The sequence below is a fragment of the Hyposmocoma kahamanoa genome, unplaced genomic scaffold (genome assembly GCF_003589595.1).
Source record: "Hyposmocoma kahamanoa isolate Upper Pololo Valley unplaced genomic scaffold, ASM358959v1 63, whole genome shotgun sequence".
NCBI classification, from domain to species: Eukaryota; Metazoa; Arthropoda; class Insecta; order Lepidoptera; family Cosmopterigidae; genus Hyposmocoma; species Hyposmocoma kahamanoa.
Window position 1 is genome coordinate 22,636,241 of NW_020653851.1, and position 26,528 is coordinate 22,662,768.

Below are 26,528 nucleotides of genomic sequence, written 5' to 3' on the forward strand. Positions count from 1 at the left end.
GTTATAGGAGTTCGGTAATGGGAGTTCATAATGGGATACGGTAATGGTAGTTTGGCTATAGGAGTTCGGTAATGGGAGTTCATAATGGTATACGGTAATGGGATACGTTAATGGGAGTTCAGTAATGGTAGTTTGGTTATAGGAGTTCGGTGACGCGAGATCAGAATTTTTTTTTTTTTATTTACTTGTGGCAACAAACAGTCATACAAGAACTAGTAATTATTTACTTATTTATATTCCTCTTAAAAATAGACCTATAATGCCAGAGTTCATTTAAGGAATTTCGAAATTTCCGGAATGGGAATTCCGTCTTCTTTAAGGTATCGATAAAAAATATGTAAAATACGATGTTCGTTACGCTGTATTTATCCGAAACTGGGATCCCGCTGTAGGAGTGCTCTTAAAATTAAATGGTGGAATTTACTTACTTAACAAGTTAATATATGGCAAACAAAGTAAAAGTAGCATCGAGTACATGATATGGGCTCAGGACAAATAAATCTTAAGTACTGAACTTAGAATTTGAGCTAACATGTTAGACTATAATTTTCATATGAAAAGCTTAACAAGTTTCGTATAACAATATTTATCTTACCCCGTATCCTCCCACAATTTACTTGTCTCAGTGGCTTACAATAACCACTGTTCTGGTAAAACACTGATGCTCTCTGTTAACTGGTGTGTCACACATCGTATTTACACTCATTTGTATATCTTCTAAAATTCTATGAAACCACAGACCAAATAACTCTTAGACGACTGCTAATCTCGCTTTTTTTATAACATCTAGTAACGGGACGAACAAGTCGTGCGCCTGAAGGTAAACTACACGCCAGTCCATAACAATTGCAGTGCCACTGAGAGCTTTAAATCGCAAAGATCTGAGGGGCACTGCCACTGCACTCGTCATTGAAAGACTTAAGTTGGCAAGTCCCATGTACCTGTAATTTCACCAGCACCCTTACCGTTCAAAACCGGAACACAGTAATGCTGACGTTACTGCTTGGCGGCAGAAATAGGTAAGGTGGCAGTAATTTCCTGGACGAACTCTATCACAAGCTGCTCTACTGCTACTAGAACCATTTCTATCTCCATATTACAGATCGTAGCTCTGAAAAAGGTCAAAATTCTTTCTTATGTCCAGATGGCGCTGATCGATAGCTTGAAAGTAGTTTATATTACGTAAATGGTAGTGGATATAAATTGATTCCTCTTTAATGTGAAAGTTTCGCTCAGTTTTTTTTTTCCTTGTAATATTATTCAAATATTGACCATGAGATCGAATTATTTTCTGACAAATATGCATCAATAGATGGCATTGTGTGTTATAAACAATTTATAAATTACCGCTTGCTAATATGGGTAGATGGCGTTAATCCTAAACAACATAAAGGAATATCCGGTACCATCGAGTATATATATAGGGACAGAGACGAAATGTCATTTAATTTATTTGAAAACTATTCTGCCACATCAAACTTCGCTCCGATTGGCAAGCCCGAATTCGATCGTCAATTTTTCAGTTCAAATCGTCCAGTTTAACTTGAGCTTCGCTATAATAGAAGAAAATTGCAAAATTACATATTTAATATTTAATTACCGATGAAATGTGATTCCGTTTGTTTTGTAATTAGATGTTTTGCTATTTTTCCCACACCACCGAATGTAACAGCCCCTCATTGTTAGATACATTATCTTTATTACAATAAATACAATATTTTTTGGAATATACGAATACGTACACACAGGTCAGTTGTTGGTGCTGCACTATTTCAGTTTTCTAATTTGTGATTTCAGCGCAAACGAGAGTTGATATTTAAAAGTGATATAGGGCCCATTTATCTGATGAGTTGCCAAGGATGGATGGCCTTTAACTCTTCTCTATTTCTGTACAATCCATAAAAATCTCTGCAATAAGCTCCATCTAGTTGATTTGTTTGTTATCACTAGAAAATAATTAGGGTAGCTTTGATAAATTGCACAGCTTGTCAATGTATAACAGCTTAGTTACAAAAATAGCCATTTGGTTCACGTCGCGACATCTGGCGTACGAATATGTACTAAATACCCGACTACTGTCTTGTTTCGCGATTATTATTCTTGGTCCATGATAAAACTGTGTTTCAGAGAATGTTTGTCGTCGAAACGTACACTGAGTAAAGAAACTGAGAAATTAGCAGAAGATAATAAAACATTGTGAGTTTTGTTCATTTTATAAATATTTAAAATTAAAACTGAAAAGAGAAGGACACTACAAATTGTAATTTGTAAATTCAAATAATTATGTATGTTTTTAATTCATAGGCAAGGAAATCATATTTGAATTGTCACATTGAACACTACGACTCGTTCATAAGGCAGATTCGCTTAAGGGACACATTGCTAATGTCATTCTCTGAAGAAGACATTGAAAACTGATTTTAATTAATAATCATAAAATGCAATTTGTTTGCATTGTTCTGGTCGTTTTTTTATATAAATTTTAGTTTTTAAAGCTTGATTTAATAGTTAATCATGTTAGTAAATGTTTATGTAGATTATTGAATGTTTTATTGTCTTTTTTTTCTTTTTTTATACAAAAATTGTTAAATGATCCTGATTTCGGTGGTACCTGAATTCGGTGGATCAAATATTATGTCATTACTATATGTCATGCCTTTGTGGTTGAGTGGTTTGCACCGGTTTTCATGGTGTCGTCATTTCCGAGGTCCCGGGGTCGTTCCGCGGCCGGGTCAGTGTAGAAACCAACTTTTGTTAACTACTAAGTGCAGAAACTAACTTTTGTTAGTTAGCTATTATATCGTCGGTTAAAAGGTAAAACTCATTAAGTGACATTTTGTTCAAAAACTAGATTTTTTCAATTTTGCTTTATTGGGAAGAACATCTATGACAAGAAAAATTCAGTAAGTCTGTGGTGTCCTTCATGTTTTAATACATACCAGTCCTTTAGTGATTTTTCATAATGAAAAAATACAAAATCTTAATTATCTCCCTTTGGCCAATTAGGCTATTAGTGAGTTTTACCTTTTAACCGACGATATACTAGTAGCATTTTTACTAAAACGCCACTGGTGAATGGCTGAACCAGGATAGAAAAAATACTGAAATTTTTAATATAACTCTTATTTAAGTGACTGTAAGTTAAATTTTGTTAAATTTTAAAATTGTGTTACGTCTTTTTCACGTTTTATGCCCTACCCAACCAAAATCTTTAAGTTATGGCAGTAGATAATAGAGCGTAAAGTTTGAATTGTACACAAGCTAAAAAGTGGCGACATCGGTACCCGATCTTACATAGCGTCATTACATATCTACCTTATTTTTCTATATCTTTGGGGCCTTCTTCCGCCCTCGCAGCCGTCCCAGCGCCCATTCCATCTCCCCCTCGGTGATTTCCGAGGAGGAGATGAGATCCGGGCAGAGGCCCTACACCACTCGGTTGAGGAGATCCAGCTCCAGTGACTCCATGGGGGATGCGCCGTACATTTTGTTGCGCACAACTTTGTACAGCCTCCCCCATGGGTCCAGGGTGGCCAAGAACTGCTCTGGCTACACAGACGTTAGAGGGAGCGTTGTGGGAGCATTCCGGGATCGGGATTTTTTGTAATGTTAGAGTTCTTATGGGCATGTCTCCAAGAAGGGCCAAGTTCTCTGACTTCAGTCAGGTCGAATTATTTTTCTTAATTTCAGAAAAAACTTTGAGCAGGAAGAAGAAAGAATTCAAATTTACATAACATTCCGTTGATTGGGTAATTACATTCTTAACAGTTAATGAATAAATATAATAAATAAATATTAGTCAATATTACATAACATTGCTCTGATCCCAAAGTAAGTTACTAAAGCACTTGTGTTATGCAAATTGGAAACAACGACGGTACCACATATACCCAGACCCGAGACAATAATAATATAAAAGAGATAATTTTCTACAATGTATATCCGGGCCGTCTGTATGGGCCGGGTATCTAACCCGGGTGCATACAGATGGCGACACCATGAAAACGACTTGACCGCGGAGTCGACAACGTCGTTTACATGTCGGCTAACTTTCAAGTTAAGATGTAACAATCTGAAAATTAATTAGGTTAATTTAAACAAAGTTTTCTAGTTTCTTCAAACACCAGAAAAATATATACCACGTAGATTACGCCACTGGCGCTGGTCTAGATACGGTTAACAACGATCGGGGCACATCAACAATTATAAATATATCTACTGAATATCTTTTGATAGCTAGAGAAATAAACGTTCTCTATTAATTTGACAATGTTTGCTCTTGTTTTTCAGGGAGCATGATCTCACAAGTCTTGAAGCGGAAAATGATATGGACACTCAAGAGCAAACACATAAAAACAAAAGGTAATGTTACAATATCATTCATTCATTATCATTCACTCAGTAAGAAATAAGACAAATTTGGTAACAAATACCATTATGCCGGCTGTACACGCTACGGTATAGTATATACCGGAGAGGTCGACCTGTGCAGGCAGACCGGAACGTGTGTTGGAACGGACCTGTGCAGTTTTGTATACCAGCGCAGACGACCGGGCGGCGCAAGATCGAAAATCAATTCTTTTAAGTGATACCGTAGGGTGAACCTGTTCATGTGTGCGTGTACTACGGTCGCCTGCGCAGGTCGCGCTATTTGAATTCTAGTTACGGTATAGGGTAACGTCGTTCGCATCGTACTGCCGTGCGAATAAAAAAAGTCAACATCGTCACAACTTGAGGAATCCGGATTGTCCCACATACGCCTTTTGATTTATTTAATTGAATCAGTTGTAATAACAGTTCTTTTTACTAATTACTAACAAAAATTTGTGATACCCAGTGATGATATTTTGATATATAAGAATAGAAAATTGTAATCTGTACGAGTTATAGTTAACCGTATATTGTCGGTCGTGAAGACATGTGGTAGAAGGTGGAGTGCTTAAAAAAAGTTTCACGTATTATGAAAATTAGGCATAGGCAACTCTTCCTCTCGGTTGGCAATCGGTAGGCGAGCTAAATCATCGGTAAAAATAACCGTTTTGTTTCCTTTAATGTCAAATGCATTGAGATTAACTACAGCAACACTATTTACAAATAGTGTTGCTATTTGATAAGTCATAAAAAAATACTTGACAATCTCAATTATCAATTATCATACACGTATATTTGATAATATATCAAATTACCTAAAAATTACCCAAATTACATAAATTATTAATTTATGTTACCCATTTCAGCCGAGTACCTGACAAAGTAAAAAAAGAAGACAAATCAAAGCAAACCACTAAACCTGATTTTATTGGATCTAACAAAAGGTAATAACATAGGAAATGAAACTATTTTTCAGGATTTAAATCGCGTATATTTGTTTTTTCAAACAAACCGTTTAGTTTATTATAATTTCTATTATTAATTAATAATAAATTGAACTTAATAAAAATTCATTCGATAAAATAATTTGTATAACTTAATGTAGCGTAAATTGGAATGTTTTCTTTGTAAAATTAAAAATAAGGTATTTAATTAATAACTATTGTAACTATAGTGAAAAAATAGGGTGGTTTGCATCAATATTAGACATAACTGGTTGAAGACTGTACCACCTCAGTCAACCGTGACCATGGGACCCGTAAAGGGCCCGAAACGTTTTGTTTGAAAAAACAAATATACGCGATTTAAATCGGGAAAAATAGTTTCATTTCCTATGTGTAACAATCGCGAAAACCTAAGAACTCGAAAATGTTCTTGTACAATACGTACACACGTTGGGCGCCACTATTGAAAGAAGGAAACAAAGAGAACTATCGCCTTCTCTTAAGGCTCAAGTCACACAGGCGCACAGTCGAAGCGTCGCGACGCGTCATGTTTTCGCCTATAGCATATTCATCTCTATTGTCCCATTATTAAGGTACAAATTTGTGTTATGTAAATATGGAGTCGCGCGTCGCCGCGCGTTACTTGGGTGCAGTGAGTCGGTTCAGAATCTTACGATAACTCAGTTGTCGACCGATTTCATTTCTATTCACAACACCCGAATCGAACGTTAAACTGTCGTATTCAAAACCGAACCGAAATGATGTCACACCCTTACGTTTACTCGAACTTCTCGACCGGCAAAGGCTACAAACGTTTTTCAGGAAACAGTTGTCGAATGAAAGTTACCGAACGTCATATTGTTTACAAAGTAAGAATGTAATATGGAAATCTCTTATCATTTTCAATAAAGTCTGGATTTTGTTTAATTTTATTTTAATGCAAAAATATTGCATTCCTATATTTTTGACCATCAATTTTTCTTTTTTTTTTTATTCGGTTCACAAAACTGGATACAAGTCTTAAATCAAATACTACAGATTGGTTAACATTATAAGGCGAGAAGAGTGTGTCCTTCTAGATGTGAACAAAGCGTTTCGTATTTAAAACAAAGTGTTTAAACAAAATTATAGTAAATTAAGATTTACATATCTACTATTTATGAAATAGGAAACAGACAACTAAAATTCATCGCGCAGTCACTATATAACACATTTTCTTATTGAGTTTCTAGCTGAGACCACAGAACAAGAGAATATGTCAAAATCATATCTGATAGCATTATAATAAGAACACATGCGATACACTGGACTGTGTTGACCAAGGTTGGTTCTGCAAATAGGGAGTGCGAAAGTTTTACGATTGATTAGGCGACTTCCGGGACGAGGTACAGATAGATACAAGCACTCGAGTATATCAGGAGCGTCGATGACACCATGAATAATCTTAAATAAAAAGATCAGGTCAAGCGATTTTCGGCGTTTTTGCAATGAGGAAATATTAAAATAAGAGAGACGTGACTCATATGAAAATAACTGCTTACATTTAAAATTATACGTTAGGTGATAGAGGAAACGTTTTTGTACACGTTCAATCCTATCTGAATGAACCTATTTCAACGAGTAACACCGCAAACGCTGTTGGATAACCGTATCGTATCCGAATCCGAATCGAACGTTTGACTCGGAATGTTCTGAGTAGCTCGGAAAGCGCCCTTCGATTCGAGAACGATATCCAATCGAAAGAGTTCTGAATCGGGGTCCTGTTTTGGTTGTAGCAAATAGTTCAGCTTATGATAGATAACGTTTTAAGTAAATTTTAATTTCTTTTCCTTTTTCGTGTTGTAAGAAATGTTAAATTTGCAGTTCGCCTGAGCTATGCGATGAGAACAGATGCAGAACTCTGATGCAGGAGTTAAAACAGAAAATATCTTATTTGCAAGCTGTTAGTATACCCTTTGTTTATTAACATTTGCTTATTTTACTTTCAAATACTCAAAATCATATGTTCAATTTCAAAATCGACAATAGTGTTCGTGAGATTCTTATGGATCAAACTTTCTAATCAAACTTTGACATGAGCTCCCAACTAGTTGATTGCGAGTTTTTGGTGCAGCCAGCGTCAAAATTAGCTTTAAAATCTATCAAAAATATCAGTATATTTATTAGAAATTGAACCTTATCTTTATATACAAAATTGTTTTGAGACGAATTTCTGCATTGACTTACAAATAAATGGACGACGGGTCTAATACAAAAACCACGAAAAAAATGTCCCAAGTCAACCTATTTAAACGTAGTGACATGTAAAGGAATATGAAAAAGCTAAAACGTTGAATTTAAATTGTAATGTCATCGCAGTACTGTCTAATTTTGCTTGCTTCGCTGTCAGTTGAACAAACGAAGACTAAAGCGTGAATGACGCTCTGTATACGATTTTAACGCACTATAAGTTCGGACACTTTTTAGCGCGGATCCGACGTCCATATAATTGTAAGTCAATGATAAATGTCAAAATATTTTTAATAGATTTCCACGCTGCGCTGCTACAATTTTGTATTTGATCAAACTATTCCAATAATCGATTCGCCATCTTGAATTCACTTAGCGGTTATCATAATTAATGTCGTCGGCAGGAGCTAACTAATACTCACGACGAATACTCAAGCCGGATTTCCCGTCTCGAGCAAGAAGTATCAAATTTGCGTGAGGAAAACTTACGTATTCGTGGAGACAGGGATCATACCTCACAGCGTCACGACGGAGAGGTGAAGGAATTGAAAACTAAACTACGGGATATGCAACAACAATGCGGTGAGAACGAAGTACAAAGATCCGTCAACAAGCACATAGAAAAATTCGTGAGGTCCGCTGGTTCGTTCCGTGGCTTAGTTACCATAGCGTCTGTCACGGTTTGCTAAGAGACGTCTTCTTCGTCGATCTTTGGATTTACTAATGTTCATGTAGAATTGACCAAAATTCCTTGAGGAACTAATAAGCTTCTTTCATTTACTAAACTTGCTTATAAAATAGTTTCAGTTCCTATACTTGTAAGTTATAAAATATGCAATTATTCCTATAATACGACTGTTTGTAGGTGATATAGACACTGAATTAAAACTGGAACAAAGCCGCGTGGCGGAGCTGCAGGCGCAGATAAAAGCTTCCGAGATCGCGGGGCAGGTGACGCGCGCCTTCGAAGAGAGGTTGCATCGTATTAATGAAGTAAAGACCCTGGATCTGGCTCAAGAAGACAAGAGACACGAAAGACTCAATGATTATTCGGTATGTTACCAATATGGTTATCATCACCCCGAAAGCAAAAATTATCCCTTCTCTGAACGAATTTTTACTCGATTATTAGTGGCATGTATTTAAATCGACCCCTCCTACGTAAAGTATCGTATGTCGAAGTTTACAGGGGAGCGCTTTAAAGTTCTGAATTCACTGAAAGCGTGATCACCATAGATCATCTAACCGATATCTAGGCTTTTATGTGAGTAATGAGCTTTGCCGAATAAAACTGAGAAATGCTAAAGTCACGTGTTATGTTCGTTTCAATGAATTCAGAACTTTAAAACGCTTCCCTGTAAACTTGGCAATTGCGACATACGATACTTTACGTCGGAGGGGTCGAATGGTCCTAAATTTGCAAAAGCAGCATAGGAAAATATCTAAACGGTCATCTTTTTTAATGATTGATCCTTTTTCTCTGTGACAAAATAAATTAAATCAATCGATATTTTCATAATAATGTTCTGAGCTGCGCAAAAAATGATTTCTGAAAATTAATGAAAGAGTTTATCCAAGGTAGTACTGCCACTGTACCTATTTCTGGCAAGCAGTAATGTCCGCATTACTGTGTTCCGGTTTTGAAGGGTGCAGTTGAAATTACAGGCACATGGTACTTGTCAACTTATGTCTCAAGGTGACGTGCACAGTGGCAGTGCCCCTCAGATCTTTGCAATTTAAAGCTCTGAGTGGCACTGTAACTGTTATGGACAGGCGTGTAGCTAACCATTAGGCGCACGACTGGTTCGTCCCGTCACTTGATGCTATAAAAAAACTACTTTGATAGTTTTATGTTGGGCCTCAAAAGTAAGACAACTGAACATTGAAAATAAAATTTAGATACATATTTTTAAAACTAAGTAAATGTCGATTATATTTGTGTACTCATGCTATATTAATTATAATATACTTTGACCTTAAAACATGTTCGGGAACGCAAGCAAATTGGCTTCTAGCACTCGCCAGCCGCTGCCGCAGCACACTCGCTTCGTGCTATTTTTTCGTATACTAACCTAACCTAACCGAATAGACAGCGCAACCAAGCAACCAAGATTTATTAAGAGATCAATATCAAAAGATATTAGTTACAAATGACATCTATATATTATTAAAAGAAAAGGCTAATTTAAATAACCTAACCTCCGGTTAAAAAAACCGACGTCAAAAGTCACTCATCCCCTAGTTGCCACCCTTAGAGGTGGAATATTTTCTTCAGTGGGACCACATCTGAGGTACCTTCTTTCCAACAAAAAAGAATCATCAAAATTGGTTCACAAACGGCGGAGTTATCGTGCAATATACATACAAAAAAAACATACAGACGAATTGAGAACCTCCTCCTTTTTTTTGAAGTCGGTTAAAAAATAAGAGGATCTTCTATTATTTTTGAATACCAAATATTAATTTTGTATGCTTGAACATAATAATAGCGTTACCTTGAATATCGTTCAAACCTTTGGTCAGAAATGAAATGTGCGTTTGTATGTTGATACAGTCCTTTGAACTTATAGGTTAACAAAAAATAATGAAACACGCATACGGTTTTACCGATATTTTTAGATCTCCCTCCAGAAAGAGGACACTTCGCTTAAAGTATTAAGGTACTCGCATTTGGCGTCACGACGCGGTAGTCACGGACACAGAGACAGCTGAGGGTCTTTTTAGGGCCCGTGGAGAACTAAACAAAACATAGAGACTGAAGCAAAACTCTAACTTTAAAATTGCAATGTGTTGCATATTTGAGGTTTTATTGAATACCTCTATAAATGATGATGATGTTTGATTTGATATTTGCTTCGTAGATGGCGGAAAGTTCGAGGGATGACAGGGCTTCCAGAGATCATCGTGATTCCATGAACTCTCCAGTGGACTGGAACGATACACCCACTAAGGTAAAAAAGTCAATAAAGTTCACAAATAAAGGTCACGGTTGACCATGGGACCTGTAAAGGGCCCAAAACGTCGGTTTGTTTGAAAAAACAAATATACGCGATTTAAATCCGGAACAATAGTTTCATTTCCTATGTAACAATCGCGAAAACCTAAGAACTCGATACTAACAATTACTTTTTCAGTACTGCCAGCGCTTCTTTGTGCAAAATAAGAGTGAAAAAGACAATCTGAGCGGAAGCGAAACCCTCAACGAGTTTTTTCGCTCTTACAGCATTGGCATAATGAAGTTTCTGACTGGGTGATTCCGTAACAGATACTTGTATAACATACTATTTCAGGAGGGCGGCGACAGGCTAACGGTAACGTCAACATCGGTGCAATACTACGGAGGGAAATCAGAAGATTCGGGTTTCACGGACCCAAATAAAAGTAGACTCTCCGAAGTTGATGATAAGGTATTAAATATACTAATTTGTTTATTTATAGCATAATAGTAATAATAGGATATGTTTATTCATAAACACACCTTAGTATCATACAGGTTGATAAAAAAACCATTTACCATTTTAAAGGAGCATACTACTACGTGTACTACGTGTACGGAGCTACGTGTTCTGTTTTTTTAACATTATAAAATTATATACAACCTTAAACATTTATTAATCTTTTGTTATAATTATTGTATTAAACATAATTGATTAAAAATATATATTGAAAAATGTACATTGTTTTAAGTTTTATCTGATTACAGCTTGAAAAAAATTCTAAACGCTTATTATCGTCAATAGGAAACTACCACTTAAAATATATTTTTTTCCTTGGATTTCTCATTTGTTTATATTTTGGAAATCTAATTATGTTTCACGTCGCATCCGACCGGCTAGTCTGCCAATCTCCATCCATCCCCATCCATTTCCATCTTCGGGGGACTAGGCATAGGCTTGGCTTCCACCCCTATGTTGTGGATACTCCAAAGATTCGCACGAAGCGTTACGCTTCCACATTTATATGGCGAACGGCTATGGAGTGGAATTCCCTGCCTGCAGACTTGTTCCCTGAACGTTATAACTTGGACATTTTCAAGGCGAGAGTGAATAGGCAACATTTATCTAGGTGTGCATGCTCCATCGCCGACCTCATCGTCATTTTCCATCAGGTGAGATGGAGGTCAAATGCGCACTTACATTAGAATAAAAAAAATCTTTGGAGGAGGCCTATGTTCAGCAATAGACGTCTTCCTGCTGATGATGATTATTATTTGCAGGAGGCGCTAGTCAAAACTAACGAAGATTTGCTTCAGCGAATATCCAACCTACAATCGCAGTTGGACAACCTTAAGGCGCAAGCTGTAAGTCTTATTTTATAGTCTTACTAAATAAAAAAATAAAATCGAGAATATCTTCATCTCATAAACAAGCAAAATACATTAAACTCGACTAATCATTCGTAAAGCAGATTCCCCTGAGAAGAATGAGTAAGGTTCTTTAGAACGTTACTAAATAGACCTTTGTTCACATTTATCATTTGCAATGTTTATTTCAAATATCATAGTATTAGCGAGAAATATTTAATATACAGGCTGTATATTTGAAAATGGGACATACTTATAGAGTGCGTTATATTCCTGATTCTCAACCCAAAGAAATAATAAACTAATGAACTTAAACTTTACAAAAAATATTTTTTAAGTTTTTTTATCGACTACTACTTGAGCACAACATTAGTTATCGAAATCTATGCACATCACTATTATTGCTCCGACGCAGCGGCGAAAAGCAAAGCACAGGTCGATGGTGAGGACGCGGGCGCATACGCGAAATTGCTCAGTCCACGCGCGACCTTGATCTAACTAAGACACGTAAATTATTTGTCCTTCCGCTCACCCGATCGCCGCAAAATGGGTATTTATTCTAACGTGGAATTGACTGAGATGGTGCGACTTTACGCAATAAGTGGTGATAGTGTGAGGCAAGCTATTGAAATGTTCCCAAATCGGAGTTTACGCGGAGGAGGTGAACAGTGTCGAAGCGTTGCGTGAGAGGATTATCTCAGCATTTTATACTGTGAGACAAAATGTGTTTGTGTTGTACAATTTAAAACAAAATTTACTATGCCGTGCTAGACTATGCATTGTGGAAAACGGTGGACATTTTGAACACTTGCTCCGTACCACGTAAGTGTAAATAAACTGCAAATAACTAAAAAATCAATCATTGTAATTAATTTGATTTCACATTTTTAACTACGCCAAAAACCTCAATTCTTATTAAATGATAACTACTTACTAAAACATTTCGATGATAGTTCAAGTAAAAAACAATTAACATAACCTAAAACGTAAATGTGAAATCATTGTTATTGTTGCTGTCTCACTCGGCGCTCGCTTGGTAGCATTCCCATTGCACTCGAAATCAAGCGTAAAGGGAATCGGTTTATTCCTATCTACACTTTAAAACACATTTGTTGATTTATTTTTTGTTCTATCCCATATCCTAATTTTATTTTAGTCTATGTTAAGTTGTAACATGATTTACTATGACATGTATGAATATGTCTCACTTTCAAATATACAGCCTGTATATATTTTTTTAAACAAATTACGAAACTCTATGAAAAGATATTCCGATTAATGATGAGATCGATAAAGTAATGCACCAAGCTTAATGATCGTGAGTTCGACAGCAAAGAATAAAACGCGGACTGAGTGTGTGCCAGGCTTAAATACAAAAGAGTTGTAAAGGGTTTTCTGCTAATAATAGATATATGTACAATAAGAAAGAGCTAACTGGACCATTACTATGGATTTTTGTCATCCAAGTACACAGAAGCTGTGTACAAAGTTTTTGTTTCATTAAAGTTTCAAAAATGTTTTAGTTTTTTATATTTCTTTATACCTCATTACAGTCGCCGTTAGTTGAAAGGACACTTGAGACAAAAAGTCAAAACCGAGAAAATAATGTTTAAAGAAATGATGTTAAAAATATCTACTTTTCTATTGCGGTAACTTAATACCTTATCCACCTAGGAAAAAATAAAAATAGTGACAAATCGTAATTTTTTTACTGATCACGACTGTACACAAAATTCTTTTTGAACAAAATGTTACTTGTGCTCTTTCAAATGAAGGCGGTAGACTATGTTTGTGTAGGTTAACTTCGGACATTTCCTTGGTGGTTTTTGTATTAGACCCGTCGTCCATTTGTTGGTAGGTCAATGTTTAAAAAACATATTACAATAATACTGCTCTTTGCATCTCCTAATTTTCTATCCTAAGTTTCCTTGAAAGAAATGACTACATAAGTAGGAAAGCAAGGTCGCGTTTTGTATATTAACTTATTTCAAAACACTTACATTACTGTTCAATATTGCCAGGCTAAAGTTTTATGCGCAATACATTCTGATATTCATGAATTCATTTCATTTATTAGGCTGGATCACCTTCGAATGAGGCAGATGTGGAATCAAATCGAAGCCGCCCACACCGCACCAGCATTCACGCATCTTTCAATGACAAAACAGAAAAGGCGGACATACAAGAAGAATCTAAGGTAAACTTATAACTATTTTCTTCTAATTATTAACACTCAGAAAAATCCCTTCGATCCGGCTGGATTCGAACCAACGTCTTCCAGCAAACCGTGGCAGACGCTGTGCCAACTAAGCCACGGAATAGTGGATCTTACGAATTTATCTACGTCCTTGTTGCAGATCTTTGTTTTTGGTTTTTAACGACTTTGGTGACGTAGCGCCATCTGTGAGAAATCTATGAAAGCTTTTCTTTACTCAGTTCGTACCTTTACAGCTCCCAGCAGCTGACTAGAGATGTATTTTGATCTACTTTGTTATTGGTTCGCTTTAAGAACTCGAGGCCATTGAATTTGAAACCTAAATGAATATATTTTGCACAAATGAAACGCCTGACTGTTTTCGACGAGGCAAATGCCTGTTCCCTTCCTTAGTAAAATGTCTCTCATTCACTCCTATGAAAAAAGGACCATGTTCCGTACCTTTTAAATTAGTAAAACCATTGACCGATAAGTCAAGGGGACTGCTAATTGCGATGTAAGACACCATAGTCGGCTAACAAGTACATATTGATAAATCAATGTAAGTAAAGCGAGTAAATACCAAATGGCTATTTGTGAAACAAATTTATTTTACATTGACGAGACGTGTAAACGATGGAAGGAACCGACAAGGCGAGGGGACTTTAGATGCGCGGGCGGCGCGGCGGCGCTGTACGCTTGTCCGCAACCACTACTCACGAACAGTGCACGTCGCTGAGAACGTTTAAATCCAGTGATTTTCCACGAATGTAAATTTAATACACCTATTTCTACAATACACGAACATTCTAATCCTAATACATGTTTTTTATTGTCCAGTCTGGAAAAGCTGCATTTTATGAAAACTAGATAATTTCTAATGGTAATAAATAAAACAACTAGATGGCGCTTATTGCTTTTTTTATAACATTAAGTGACGGGACGACCAAGTCGTGCGCCTGATGTCACTCACAGCTTTAAATTGCATAGACCTGAGGGGCACTACCACTGCGCCCGTTAACCTGAGACGTAAGATGACAAGTCACATGTGCCTGTAATTACACCCTTACCCTTCAAAATCGGAACACAGTAATGCTGAAATTACTGCTTGGCGGCAGAAATAGGTAAGGTGACAGTACTTCCCTGGACGAACTCTTTCACAAGGACCTCTACTGCTACTACAAAAAATATTTATGCATATTGCCGACTATTCTTTTATTTTGTTTAGGATTAACGCCATCTACCCATACTAGCAACAACAACAATAATAAATTAACGTTTATAAATTACCTATCGAAATCGAATCGATCGCAAGACACAGTGCTATTGTATTGATGCCAATATTTGTCAAAGTTCAGAAAATAATATTGACTCATGGCTTTAGAGGGAGCAGAGGAAAAATTCCTAATCTTCGATTTGATTTTAGAGGGGTATATCCACTTTAAAGTTAAAAATAAAATATTGTATGAGTAACTACACGATATATTCAAGCATAGACATTAATCAGAAACATAAAACAATAAAGTTTCCTCGATAGATAAAAATCACGAAATGACCTCTAATTTTCACATTTTTTCGATTTATCCTCGAAATGCTACAGGTTATTAGGACAAAAATTTGATAATTAATTATATTTATGCATGCTCGACAACTGTCACTACGGATTTTTTTTAATCCCTTTAGTTTTAGATTTATTCCGCTAAAACGAATTTGGTACTTTTAATGCGCAAAATTCAACATCTCCTGTCGCATGTCACGCGAACATATATTTGTTTCACAAATTTGGGCGGAGCCAACGTCAAAACTTTTTTGGCATGCTCCCTCTTAATATTAGAATAATATTACAATGATAAAATAATGACTACTTATATTTTCATAATCAAGAGGATTTTTTTTGCGCCTTCTACATATAGGACGGGTTATTGACCTTTTTCAGAGCTACGATCTGGTAGTATGGAGATTAGCAGTCGTCTTGTCCATAATAAAACCAATTAATAAGATAATAATAGAATTTAGAAAAGTGTTAATTTTTTTGTGTACGGGGGAAATAATTGAATAATTTGCAATAGTCCTAAAACAAATCGCACTGTTATAACAATAGTGTACTAACTCAAAAAGTGTAATTAGACCCCTGCTACATAAAGTATCGTATGTCGAAATTGCCAAGTTTACAGGGGAGCATTTTAAAGTTTTTAATTCACTAAAATAAGCATAACTCGTGACTCTATTGTACACTCCTTGAGTCTTCGTATTGATTTCATCGACAACCTGTGCTAAATTATTTATTTAAATGTTGAGTAAGGTCGCAAGGGAAAAGTTGATAGAGACACGAGCGGAAATTCGCACGAAGCGTTACGCATCCACATTTATATAGCAAATGGCTATGGGTTTAATTCCCTGCCTGCAGACTTATTCCCTGAACGCTCTAACTTGGGCCTTTTCAAGACGAGAGCGAATAGGTATTATTTGGTTCTGCATGCTTCATCGTCAACCTCATTGTCACTTTCCATCAGTTGAGATGGAAGTATAATGCGCACTTTTTTTTTTATTAAAAAAGTTTCTGTGCTACTCAAAACTTTAACAAGTCCCATGTGTCTGCAGTTTCACCAGCACCCTTATCCTTTGAAACCAGAAAGCAGTAATGGTCAAACTGCTCACATTACGACTTGGCAGCAGAAATTGATGTGATGGCATTGCTTCCTATGATGAACTCTGTAGCTACGAGCTCTACTGCTACATGTTTACCTTTCGATGGACTAGATAAACTTTAGTGTGTAGAATAATTTTTTGTGTTTTCGTTAGGTTGCATTATCAGAAGGTGAGGCAGATGTGGAACCACATCGGTTCACCGGACACCGCCCCAGCATTGGACCGTTCTGCGACAAGAAAGAAAAGTTCAAGTCTAAAGTAAACATCATTTTAGTTTAGTAGCAGTAGAGGTCCTTGTGAAAGGGTTCATCCAGGGAAGTGCTGTCGTCTTACTTATTTCTGCAGCCAATTTTAAGGGTAAGGGGTGCTGGTGAAATTGCAAACACATGGAACTTATCAACTTATGTCTCAGGGTGACGGGCGCAGTAGTAGTGCCCTTTTTATCTTTGTGATTTAAAGCACTGAGTGGCACTGCAACGGTTATGGACAGGCGTGTCGTTAACTATCTATCAGGCGTTAATTTCTTGGTATCATAAAAAAAATTAACAGAAAGTCAGAACAACAGGATGTACACAAGACATTGACCGTTTTTGATAGTTTTAACTCGATATATTGTAGAATAAATTACAAGGAATGGAAAAGTATTTGGTCCATAGCCATCGTATCTAATGTGTTTTCTCTTCGATGCTCCGCCCTCCTCCGCTGACTATTAAGTGACACACACGAACAGAGAAGAAAATGAATTCGAGGCATAACGTTTTGATATAAATATACAAAGTTAATTATGAACAAATGAGACTGACTGTTTTGTCCGACGAGGCAAGATGCCGAATTCCCTTGCCGTAGTAAAATATTGCCTAGTTAGCAACTATCTCTTTCACTCATGTAAAAAGGACAACGTTCCGCGACAATTTAAAAACATAATAAATGGTTTAAAAACAAAAATATTATCATTGTCACAGATTCCAAATTATGTGTACGGGGGAAAAAAATCACTAATTTACCAAAATGTTCCTTTTATATTAATAGTATCCATTTTAAATTCAGAATACACTAAACTTCTTGAGTCTACGTATTGATTGCATAGGCAACGTATGCTAAATTATTTATATACAATAAAGTAATTTCCCATGAAATCATATCGTTCGTCTCGTATCTGACGTAAGAGCACGGTCACTACGCTTTCAAAAGTGAACAGTCATTAACAATCTTCGCTAATCGTCGTTTGTCTGTTGTCTTTTTTATATATGTATTAGTGGCGACATCTAGCAGACCCACGTGTTTACTACTAACATTACCGCGTGCTTTGTCGTATTGAAATGTTTAACATAGATTAGAGAGAGAAAGGAAATAAAAATTGAGTATAAACTGAAATAGATTCTCGCCTTTCGAATATGGATTGGAACCTAAATCTTCAGCGCTTCTTTTTTTTACATACATTCGTAGCCCCGCACTAGGAAAACTCTGTATCGCGGGTGCCATGGACTCGCACTAGGTAGACAACTACAAATACAACTAAACCCGCGAGAGAAATAAATATAGGCCTTACAAATATTTATCCCGTCCCGATAATCAAACCCGGGGCCTCTGTATGGTAGTCCAACAAGCAGTCCAGCAAGGTAACCGTGAAACAGAGGCAGTTAAAAAAATCTTATTTGTGCTACTTTTTATTTTTGATATAGCTATAGCTTTATTCTCCTTACATATGTAACTCGCGTTTTTTATTTCTCAACAGGATGAAATTGACCGCCGAATCTTAGATGACGCGAACCGACGTTGGAATGACTACGACGCCAGCTTCACTACACTACACACACAACCTCCTGATGTCCCCACTTCTGCAATGTAAGTGATGTTTTTACCGGCAAGAAACTCCATCACATTTAGGTTACTCACGAATCGAACAGTAAGAAATGTAGTGATTTTAATTTCAGCGACAAATTGGATACAATAACAGACCAAGACCAACGAAAGAAGATGAAAGGAAAAGAAAGAAAAGAGAAAGCGAACTACGGTAAAATAACTTGTCTGTGTAAAAAATATTGCCCGGGAAAAGAAGCAATTGCAAATGATGAAAATACAGAAACAACCGTACTTCCGACAGAAGATTATAGACAGCAGATTCCAGGACCTCTTCCGGTCACAAAGCCTTGGGAAACAAAGGCCTACAAATCAGAACGCAAAGGAAATTCCAATGACTTGACGAGTTCCTTAACTAAAACAAGGAAGGAAATGACCCATACCAGAGATAAACAAGTATACAACAACAATAGAAACAGCTCCGAACACATGGAGTCCATAATGTTGCCGTCGTCGGGCAAAGACATGAAATATAAAGATCTGGACACGGGTAAAAACGAAGGCAAATCAAAGCAATACGATACTGGCGCAAGCACAGAAGGAAACGAAAACGACAATCTTGACGCATCTGATAGCAAAAGGGAGGCGGAACAACATAGGATGTCCTTAATTTCTGAATCTCCTGTACCGACGCATGGTTCGAAAGACGATCGTATGGAATATCATTTGCCTCTTTCAGAGCCGCAAGCCACCAGCTCGCCGTTCATCACTGACCCGTTAATTCGGAAGGAAACAAAGCCAACTTCACCGCCAACACCGGAACCCACCATGGTCAACAAATATACAATGGATCCTCACGGTGAGTTCGAATAGAAATACAGTTCATCTATAAAATTATCACTGTTACTTTGTTGTGAAAAGATCCTTACCGTTTTAAATAGAAAACCACCCTGAGACTCAGAAATTAACTAAAATAACGGATAACTCACGTATTTAAGTCGTATTTTGATTCGACATGTTTCGAACCAATTCGCAGTCCTTAATCATGAGATTCCGCGGCGGTGACTTGACGGAAACTCAAATCCTTATCGTTCCTACTAGAGCAAGCACGACACAAGCGATTTTAAAATGTCTCAGTTGTGTTTTGTTCTCTTGTTAATGGCATGGACCAATAAATCGAGAGGGTTGCTAATCGCGATACAGGACAGCGTAGTCGGATATTTAGTACCTATTGGTATCCCAGATGTCGCGACGAGTACCAAATAGCTACTTTTATAACTAATTTGTTTTACATTGACAAGCTGCAATTTATCAAAGCTACCCTAATTTTTTTTAATGATGAACAAATCAACTAGATGGCGCTTATAGCACAGATGTTTATGGAACCCGGTTGGGGCTCCGGGTTCCCAACCGGGGCCCCCAACCGGGACCCCCAACCGGGCCCCCAAACGGGCCCCCCACCCGCGCCCTCCCCTGCCCCCAGCCGGCCCCCTAACCTGCCCCCAGCAGGCCCCCAACAGGCCCCCACAACCAACGCCCTAACTCACCCCCATATGCCCTATAAATTTATCATAATTGTCAGTTTTAATTGTTAATTGTTAATCAAAAACATCGTACAAAAAAGATTGAAAATTGATTAATTGTTAATTGTAGATATTTGCGATTAACAATTGATCAATCGTTAATTGCTGTTTCGCAATTGACAATTAATCAATTGCCAATCTTTAATTGCCAGAACAATTAAATTTTGCCCAACACTGGTTAGGAATTACTTTTTAATACAATTCCATCTATTGGCACATATATTTTAAGTTCAGATGATAATTTCAGCTCGTGACCAATATTTGAATAATATTATAAGAAAAACAAAATTACTTCTTATATTTCATATTAAAGAGGAATTAATTGATATCCACGCCCGTTTACGTAATATAAACTACTTTCGGGCTATCGATCAGCGCCATTGTACAAAGACGGAATTTTGACCTTTTTAGACCGAAATAAGGGCCATTCGTTCCTGGTAACTCATGAGTGATACATCACTTATAAATATCAACTCTCGTTTGCACTGAAATTACAAATTAGAAAGCTGAAATAGTACAGCGCCAACAACTCACCTGTGTGTACATCTCCGTACCTATATTCCAAAAATAGTCTATATTTATTATAATAAAGATAATAATCTCTAACTATGGGGGGCTGTTCCATTCGGTAGCGTGGGGAAAAACAGCAAAACATCTAATTACAAAACAAACGAAATCATACTTCATCGGTAATTAAATATTAAATATGTAATATTGCAATTTTCGTCCATTATTATCCATTGACGACACCCATCAATTGTTTCGAATTCGGGCTGGCCAACCGGAGCGCAGTTGTCACAGTAATGATATGGCAGAATAGTTTTTAAAAAAACTAAATTTCGTCTCTATTTCTGGTTAGATACTCGATGGCAATCCTCTCGAGTTTTTGGTCAATGGTAATGGTAAATAGATGCACGCTCTGTCACAATCTCACCTCTTGTGACACTTACTATATGTCTAAACGGAGATGGAGATGGAACGCATGCTCTCCAAATTCTCCGATAGGATATCGACAAGTAGTCGAGGTTCGGAAATGTCCATTGTAGAAGAGTTTTAATAGCAGTAGAGCTCCTAGTGAAAGAGTTCGTCCAGGGAAGCGCAGCCACCTTACCTATTTCTGTCTTGGTGCTGGTGAAATTACAGGCACATGGGACTTGTCCACTTGTGTCTCATGGTGACGGGCGCAGTGGCAGTGCCCCTTAGATCTTAGCGCTTTAAAGGTCCGAGCGGCACTGCTACGGCTACGGACAAGCGCGTCCGTGACCTTGGGCTTGTCTTAGTCGGAGCGCGCGTGTGCGCGTGCGCGTGCGCGACGGCGCCGCGGCGCGAGCTGGCCGTGTTCCGCTCGTGCTCGGGCACGCTCAGGTTCCGCACCGTGGACACCGACGCCGTCAAGGTGCGCCGCTGCGGCTGCGCGGCCGCGCAACCGGACGCGTCGTCCGGTACGCTCCCGCCAATATAGTCAATTCTATTTCATCAACGACATCAGCCCCTCAGTGTTTGTAGCTAGTATTAATTTCATTTAATGTGCTAGATGAACGCACCGACTATCCGGACTCGAACTAGGGAGTTCCCTGTGGGTACCGGAGCAACGGAATTTACCAATTTAGATAAATTCATTTCCCGAAATTGATCCTTCCGGGAATCGAACCCGGAAATCGTCGTGTCGTAATAAATATATTGCGGACTTCCACGTCAACCAAATAAAAATAGGATGATGTCTTGTCACTTTTTAAAATTTTACAGAGTTCCAAAAAATTGTATATGAAAATTGAAATTGACCAACTGATGTCTCTGTATTTTTTTTCGCACATTTAATCTGACAAAGGAGATTTTAAAAAATAGTGGACATTATGATGTTGTATAATACGACAACGATATATAAAAAATAATAAGTAACAAATCGTATATGATTCCTATGTAATTCTTCAGAAATGTACAGTAAAACACAGTAAATACAATAACTACAAACTAGTTAACATTTATCGAGTTAAATTGTACCTCTTCCGGATGCTATCATAATATATTTGCAAGTGGTTTATAAATTTTGCTACAACAAAAATTAGCAAAGACAAACTATGTAAAAATGCATTCGAGCAGTTTTCACTCCAAGGTGCCATTTGACAGTTGCAAATTATGACAGCATTTTATTTGATCTTAAAGTCGCGTACCGTGTTTACCTAAGTAATAGGTACGAGATTTTAACACTTACTTTTCCTACGACTAAATAAAATAACACAACCAATATTTAATGTGTTTTGTAAACAATGTATGAGTACAAACACAAACGGAACCCAAGCAAACGCTACAATACAAAAAACCAAACTGATAGAACATAAGGGAACAAGAACCGCTTATATTTAAACCACTATTTTCTAGTAGTTCTGAACCAAAATTCTATTGTCTATGGTACTCGCCACTGAACTGAAAAAGGAGTTGATCCTTTAGTGGTACTGTAGTCTAGGCTCTACTCTGAGTAGAATCTCTGGCTGAATGAATAGTTTTGTAATTAGAATGTTTTGAAAAATGAAATAAGAAAAGAATAGAGCATCTTGACAACGAAATATAACTCAACGCCGAAAGCATGTAAAAAAGGTGCAATAAAGTATATTTTGAAGATTATTCCAGTTTAAATTCATAAAAGTACCTCTCGCTACGCAACCCAAGCTACGCCTCAGTTACAGTACTAAAATAAATGGAAAATTTTACCAGGCTATTAGTTGGCTTTTTGTAAAGAGCTCTCAAAATCTAGAAAGTCTGAATTAAAAACAAATTATTTTTGACCTGCAATTTCCAGAAAATCGTTAGGGATTTTTAATACTATGTCAAGTTAAACGGAACTCATTTTTATGTAATTTTTTACTCCAACCTTAGAATAATAACGCATAGAAACCTAGTCCGCACACGCTAAGTGAGGCAAATTGAAGCGCTCCCAAAGGGCCTACATGAGCGGGCGGGCCTTCAGTGCTCAAGGTCAACTTGCACCGCGAACAGATCAAGAATTTTAGCTAAAAATGACGAAATGTGCGGTAAATGAGTGTAAAAATACGTCAGACAAACATAAAATAGATACTAACATCACATTCCACAAGGAAGTAACGCGTTTCAACTTGTATTTTTATATAAATTTCACTAAAACCGAAAATTAACCTACTACTAAAACTAGCCTACTCGTACATGAATTTGATTTTTGCCTCACTTGTGACAGTTCGTTTGATTTCAAACTATCATTCCATGCGTTATTATTCTAAGACTCTAACATTAAAATATTATTTTAATTTCGTACCTTTTTTTATAATTTTTCATAAATAAATACTTTCTGTATTTCGTCGATTTATGCATTGAGGTTCGATTTATTCAGTTGCTGAACCAGCTGCCGGTGAAGGCGAACAAGGCGACAGCAGAAGGCGTAGTTCGGACCAGGGCAGTCACGTCGAGGACACGTACACCGTAGAGACAGAGCGTCGGTCGCAGGCCACATCGCCCGATAACACCGACAAGGAGATCTCACACTTAACCGATTTGCCGTCTGAAGCGGGGCGTGAGTTGTTGACTTTGATATAACCACAGACCAACTCTAAGGGCTGCTAATCTCCATACTAATCGTAACTCTGAAAAAGGTCAAAATTCCGTCTTATCTTTGGCAGTGGATATAATTTAATTCCTCTTTAATGTGAAATATAAGAAAGCAATTTTTTCCCTGTATCATTTTTTGTATACTAAATGGATCTAGACTACTTTGTGCCAACGTAAAAGTAAAATGTTAGAAACCGGATTCTGAACTCTTCGATATTTTAACTTAGTACTTAGTTTTCGAATCGAAGACGCTTTCAGAGCTATTCAGAACATTCGATTCGAATACGATATCGTTACCCAACAGCGTTTACGGAGTGAGTCGGTGAAATAGATTATAAGAAAAATGAAAATCCTTTTTTAATACAGTTGCTCAAAACGTGGTATTTTTCGCACTACAAATCGTGCGGAAAGTTGGATTTCTCGCACTAGTGCTTTTTACTTTTCCAGTTTTTTTTTAATTCACTGTTGTTTTAAGTCTTAAACATAGAACTAAAGAGATTGTATATTTATTTCATATTTATGTGCTTTGTGACGTAAGTCATTCGTCATTACTATACTATATCTATTGAGAGACCGCATTTTTACACCTATGAAGTAAATGCTCCTTAGTAGCGATTATGTAGAAAATAAAGTAATATAAATAGTAATTTTAATGTGGCTGAATACTGGCAACAGTTGCCATATTGAAAAAAGTCGGCCAAAAAAAGTACTAATTTTTTTCATCGTTTACATTCCCGCCTTTTTCATTAACTTTTTTACTATTTGATTTTGTTATTGACAAAGGAATAAAATGAGGTTTTTTTTAAATACTGTTTTATTTTACTTTCAATGTAGGTTTTTCGCAAACGTATTAAAAAACGTTGTTTGATACACATGCGGATTTGTCATTTTCACTTGTCTCGAGTCTTGCCTCGAGACTCGTGAATAATGACTAACTTTCCGCACTTGTATCAAAAATAACTATTATAAACATGCGTTAGTCTTCCATTAAAATAAATCAATAGAACAAAATCCATATTTCTTTTAAAATAATAAGAGATTTCCATTCTTGCTTTGTAAACCATAGGACGTTCGGCAAGTTCCATTCGATAACTGTGTTCTGAATAACGTTTGTAGCCTTTGCCGGTCGAGAAGTTCAAGTAACCGTACGGGTGTGACGTCATTTCGGTTTCGATTTCGACGGTTTGACGTTCGATTCGGGCGTTGTGAATAAAAATGAAAAGAAATCATACGATATCAAATCGAATCGTTATCGTAAGGTTCTGAATCGACCCCCAGGAGAGCTAAGATTGGAAGGAATTAATAATATACACCAGAAAAATTAAAATTTGTAATTTATACGTGATTCAAATATTGATCATGAGCTAAACTTATTCTGTGAACTTCGTACAATTTGCGTGTCAATAATTACAAAGTAATTTATAAACAAAAACTTCCTAATATGGGTAGATGGCGCTTATCCTAAGCAAAATAAAAGAATAACGAGCACTATCCATTAAAACCTGCGCAAGAAGCGCCATCTAGTTGATTCGTTTGTTATCACTAGAAATAAGACTAGGTTTGATAAATTGAAGCTTATCAATGTAAAATAAATTAGTTACAAAAATAACTATTTGTTACTCGTTGCGACATCTGTCTCTTTAAATTGCAAAGATCTGAGGGGCACTGCCACTGCGCCCGCCACCTTGAGACGTGAGTTGACAAATCCCATGTGCCTGTAATTTCACTAGCACCCTCTTCAAAACCGGAACACAGTAATGCTGACATTACTGCTAGATGACTAGATGTACTAAATACCTCTCTACGCTGTCTTGTATAGCGAATAACAGTCCTCTAGAGTAATTGGTTCATGGTATAACTTAAAAAGTTGTTGAAGAACAAAATACGCCACATTTAAATATTCATCATCGTCCAACTTTTTCCAAAGGTTGTGAACTGTCTTCGACGTGAAGGTTTCATCACAATGTTATCTTTCCCTGTTTGAAATAAGATTAGTATATGCAATTTTTTAAATATTAGATAACATCACATACTTGCTCTGACCCCTAAGTAAAGGTAACCTATCACAAACTCGAATTTATTTTTTCCCATATAACGTTTGTTCGAATGTTCATTACCCCGAAAACCGAATTATAACGAAACCGTTGTTCTTTCAGGATATATTGGACGTTTATCGCAAAGACAGAATTAAGTTCGGTTAGGTTAAGTTAGGTTATGAAAATGCGACCAAACGTTATTTCTGGTAAACGTCATCTCGGACTTCTGACAGGTAACCTTAAGTACGTAACTAAAGCATTTGTGTTATGGAATTCGGAAATAACGACGGTACCACCAACACCCATACCCGAGACAATGTAGATTTTTTTTTATTTTGTAACACCAAGAGACGCGTCTTTCCATAACAGTTGCCGTTTTATTCAGAGCTTGAAATCGCAAAAATCTTATCGCAAAATTCACCATCTCACCCTGAGATATAATTTGACAATGCCCATGTGCCTGTAATTCTACCAGCGCCCCTTTCAAAATCGGAACGCAGTAAGTAGTACCGTTGTACCAGCCACTAAACCACAGTCGTCATTGTACTGCTATCAAACATTCACAAATGTTACATAAGTTAAAATCATAGTTGTGCATTCAATTGCACATCAAACTATACACTTTTGTACTAATATCGCCTCTAGTACAACGGCACATGATCCGTCAATCTGTAGCTTGATATGCTGCCGTGTTGATATGACGCGTGGGCCTTGCAATTGGAAATCAACCGCTCGACCAAAACCGAAACAGAGGGTCGATGTTAACGGTACGAGATCGTCAGGGTCTGTAATTAGCATGGGTGTCCCTCAAGGTTCAATTCTAGGCCCATTTTTGTTTTTAGT

General features: G+C 37.0%; 1 protein-coding gene across 8 annotated transcripts in view; it reads left to right on the plus strand.

The window, feature by feature from the left end:
* The first annotated feature begins 5,272 nt into the window (after window positions 1–5,272).
* Window positions 5,273–26,528, plus strand: part of LOC113230166 — a 52,616-nt gene continuing 31,360 nt past the window's right edge. For 3 of the 8 annotated variants that reach the window (XR_003310461.1, XM_026463963.1, XM_026463966.1), the window contains exons 1-13: window positions 5,273–5,315; window positions 7,179–7,257; window positions 7,949–8,126; window positions 8,410–8,597; window positions 10,406–10,495; window positions 10,835–10,951; window positions 11,761–11,844; window positions 13,925–14,044; window positions 16,844–16,948; window positions 18,426–18,535; window positions 18,610–19,349; window positions 21,294–21,515; window positions 23,435–23,614. Coding sequence is in view for 7 of the 8 variants with exons in the window: in XM_026463963.1 (XP_026319748.1) it covers window positions 7,219–7,257; window positions 7,949–8,126; window positions 8,410–8,597; window positions 10,406–10,495; window positions 10,835–10,951; window positions 11,761–11,844; window positions 13,925–14,044; window positions 16,844–16,948; window positions 18,426–18,535; window positions 18,610–19,349; window positions 21,294–21,515; window positions 23,435–23,614 (2,173 nt within the window). In the remaining variant the exon portion in view is untranslated. The remainder of the gene's footprint in view (window positions 5,316–7,178; window positions 7,258–7,948; window positions 8,127–8,409; window positions 8,598–10,405; window positions 10,496–10,834; window positions 10,952–11,760; window positions 11,845–13,924; window positions 14,045–16,843; window positions 16,949–18,425; window positions 18,536–18,609; window positions 19,350–21,293; window positions 21,516–23,434; window positions 23,615–26,528) is intronic. The other 5 variants (XM_026463965.1, XM_026463964.1, XM_026463969.1 and 2 more) reach the window with 5 other exon arrangements.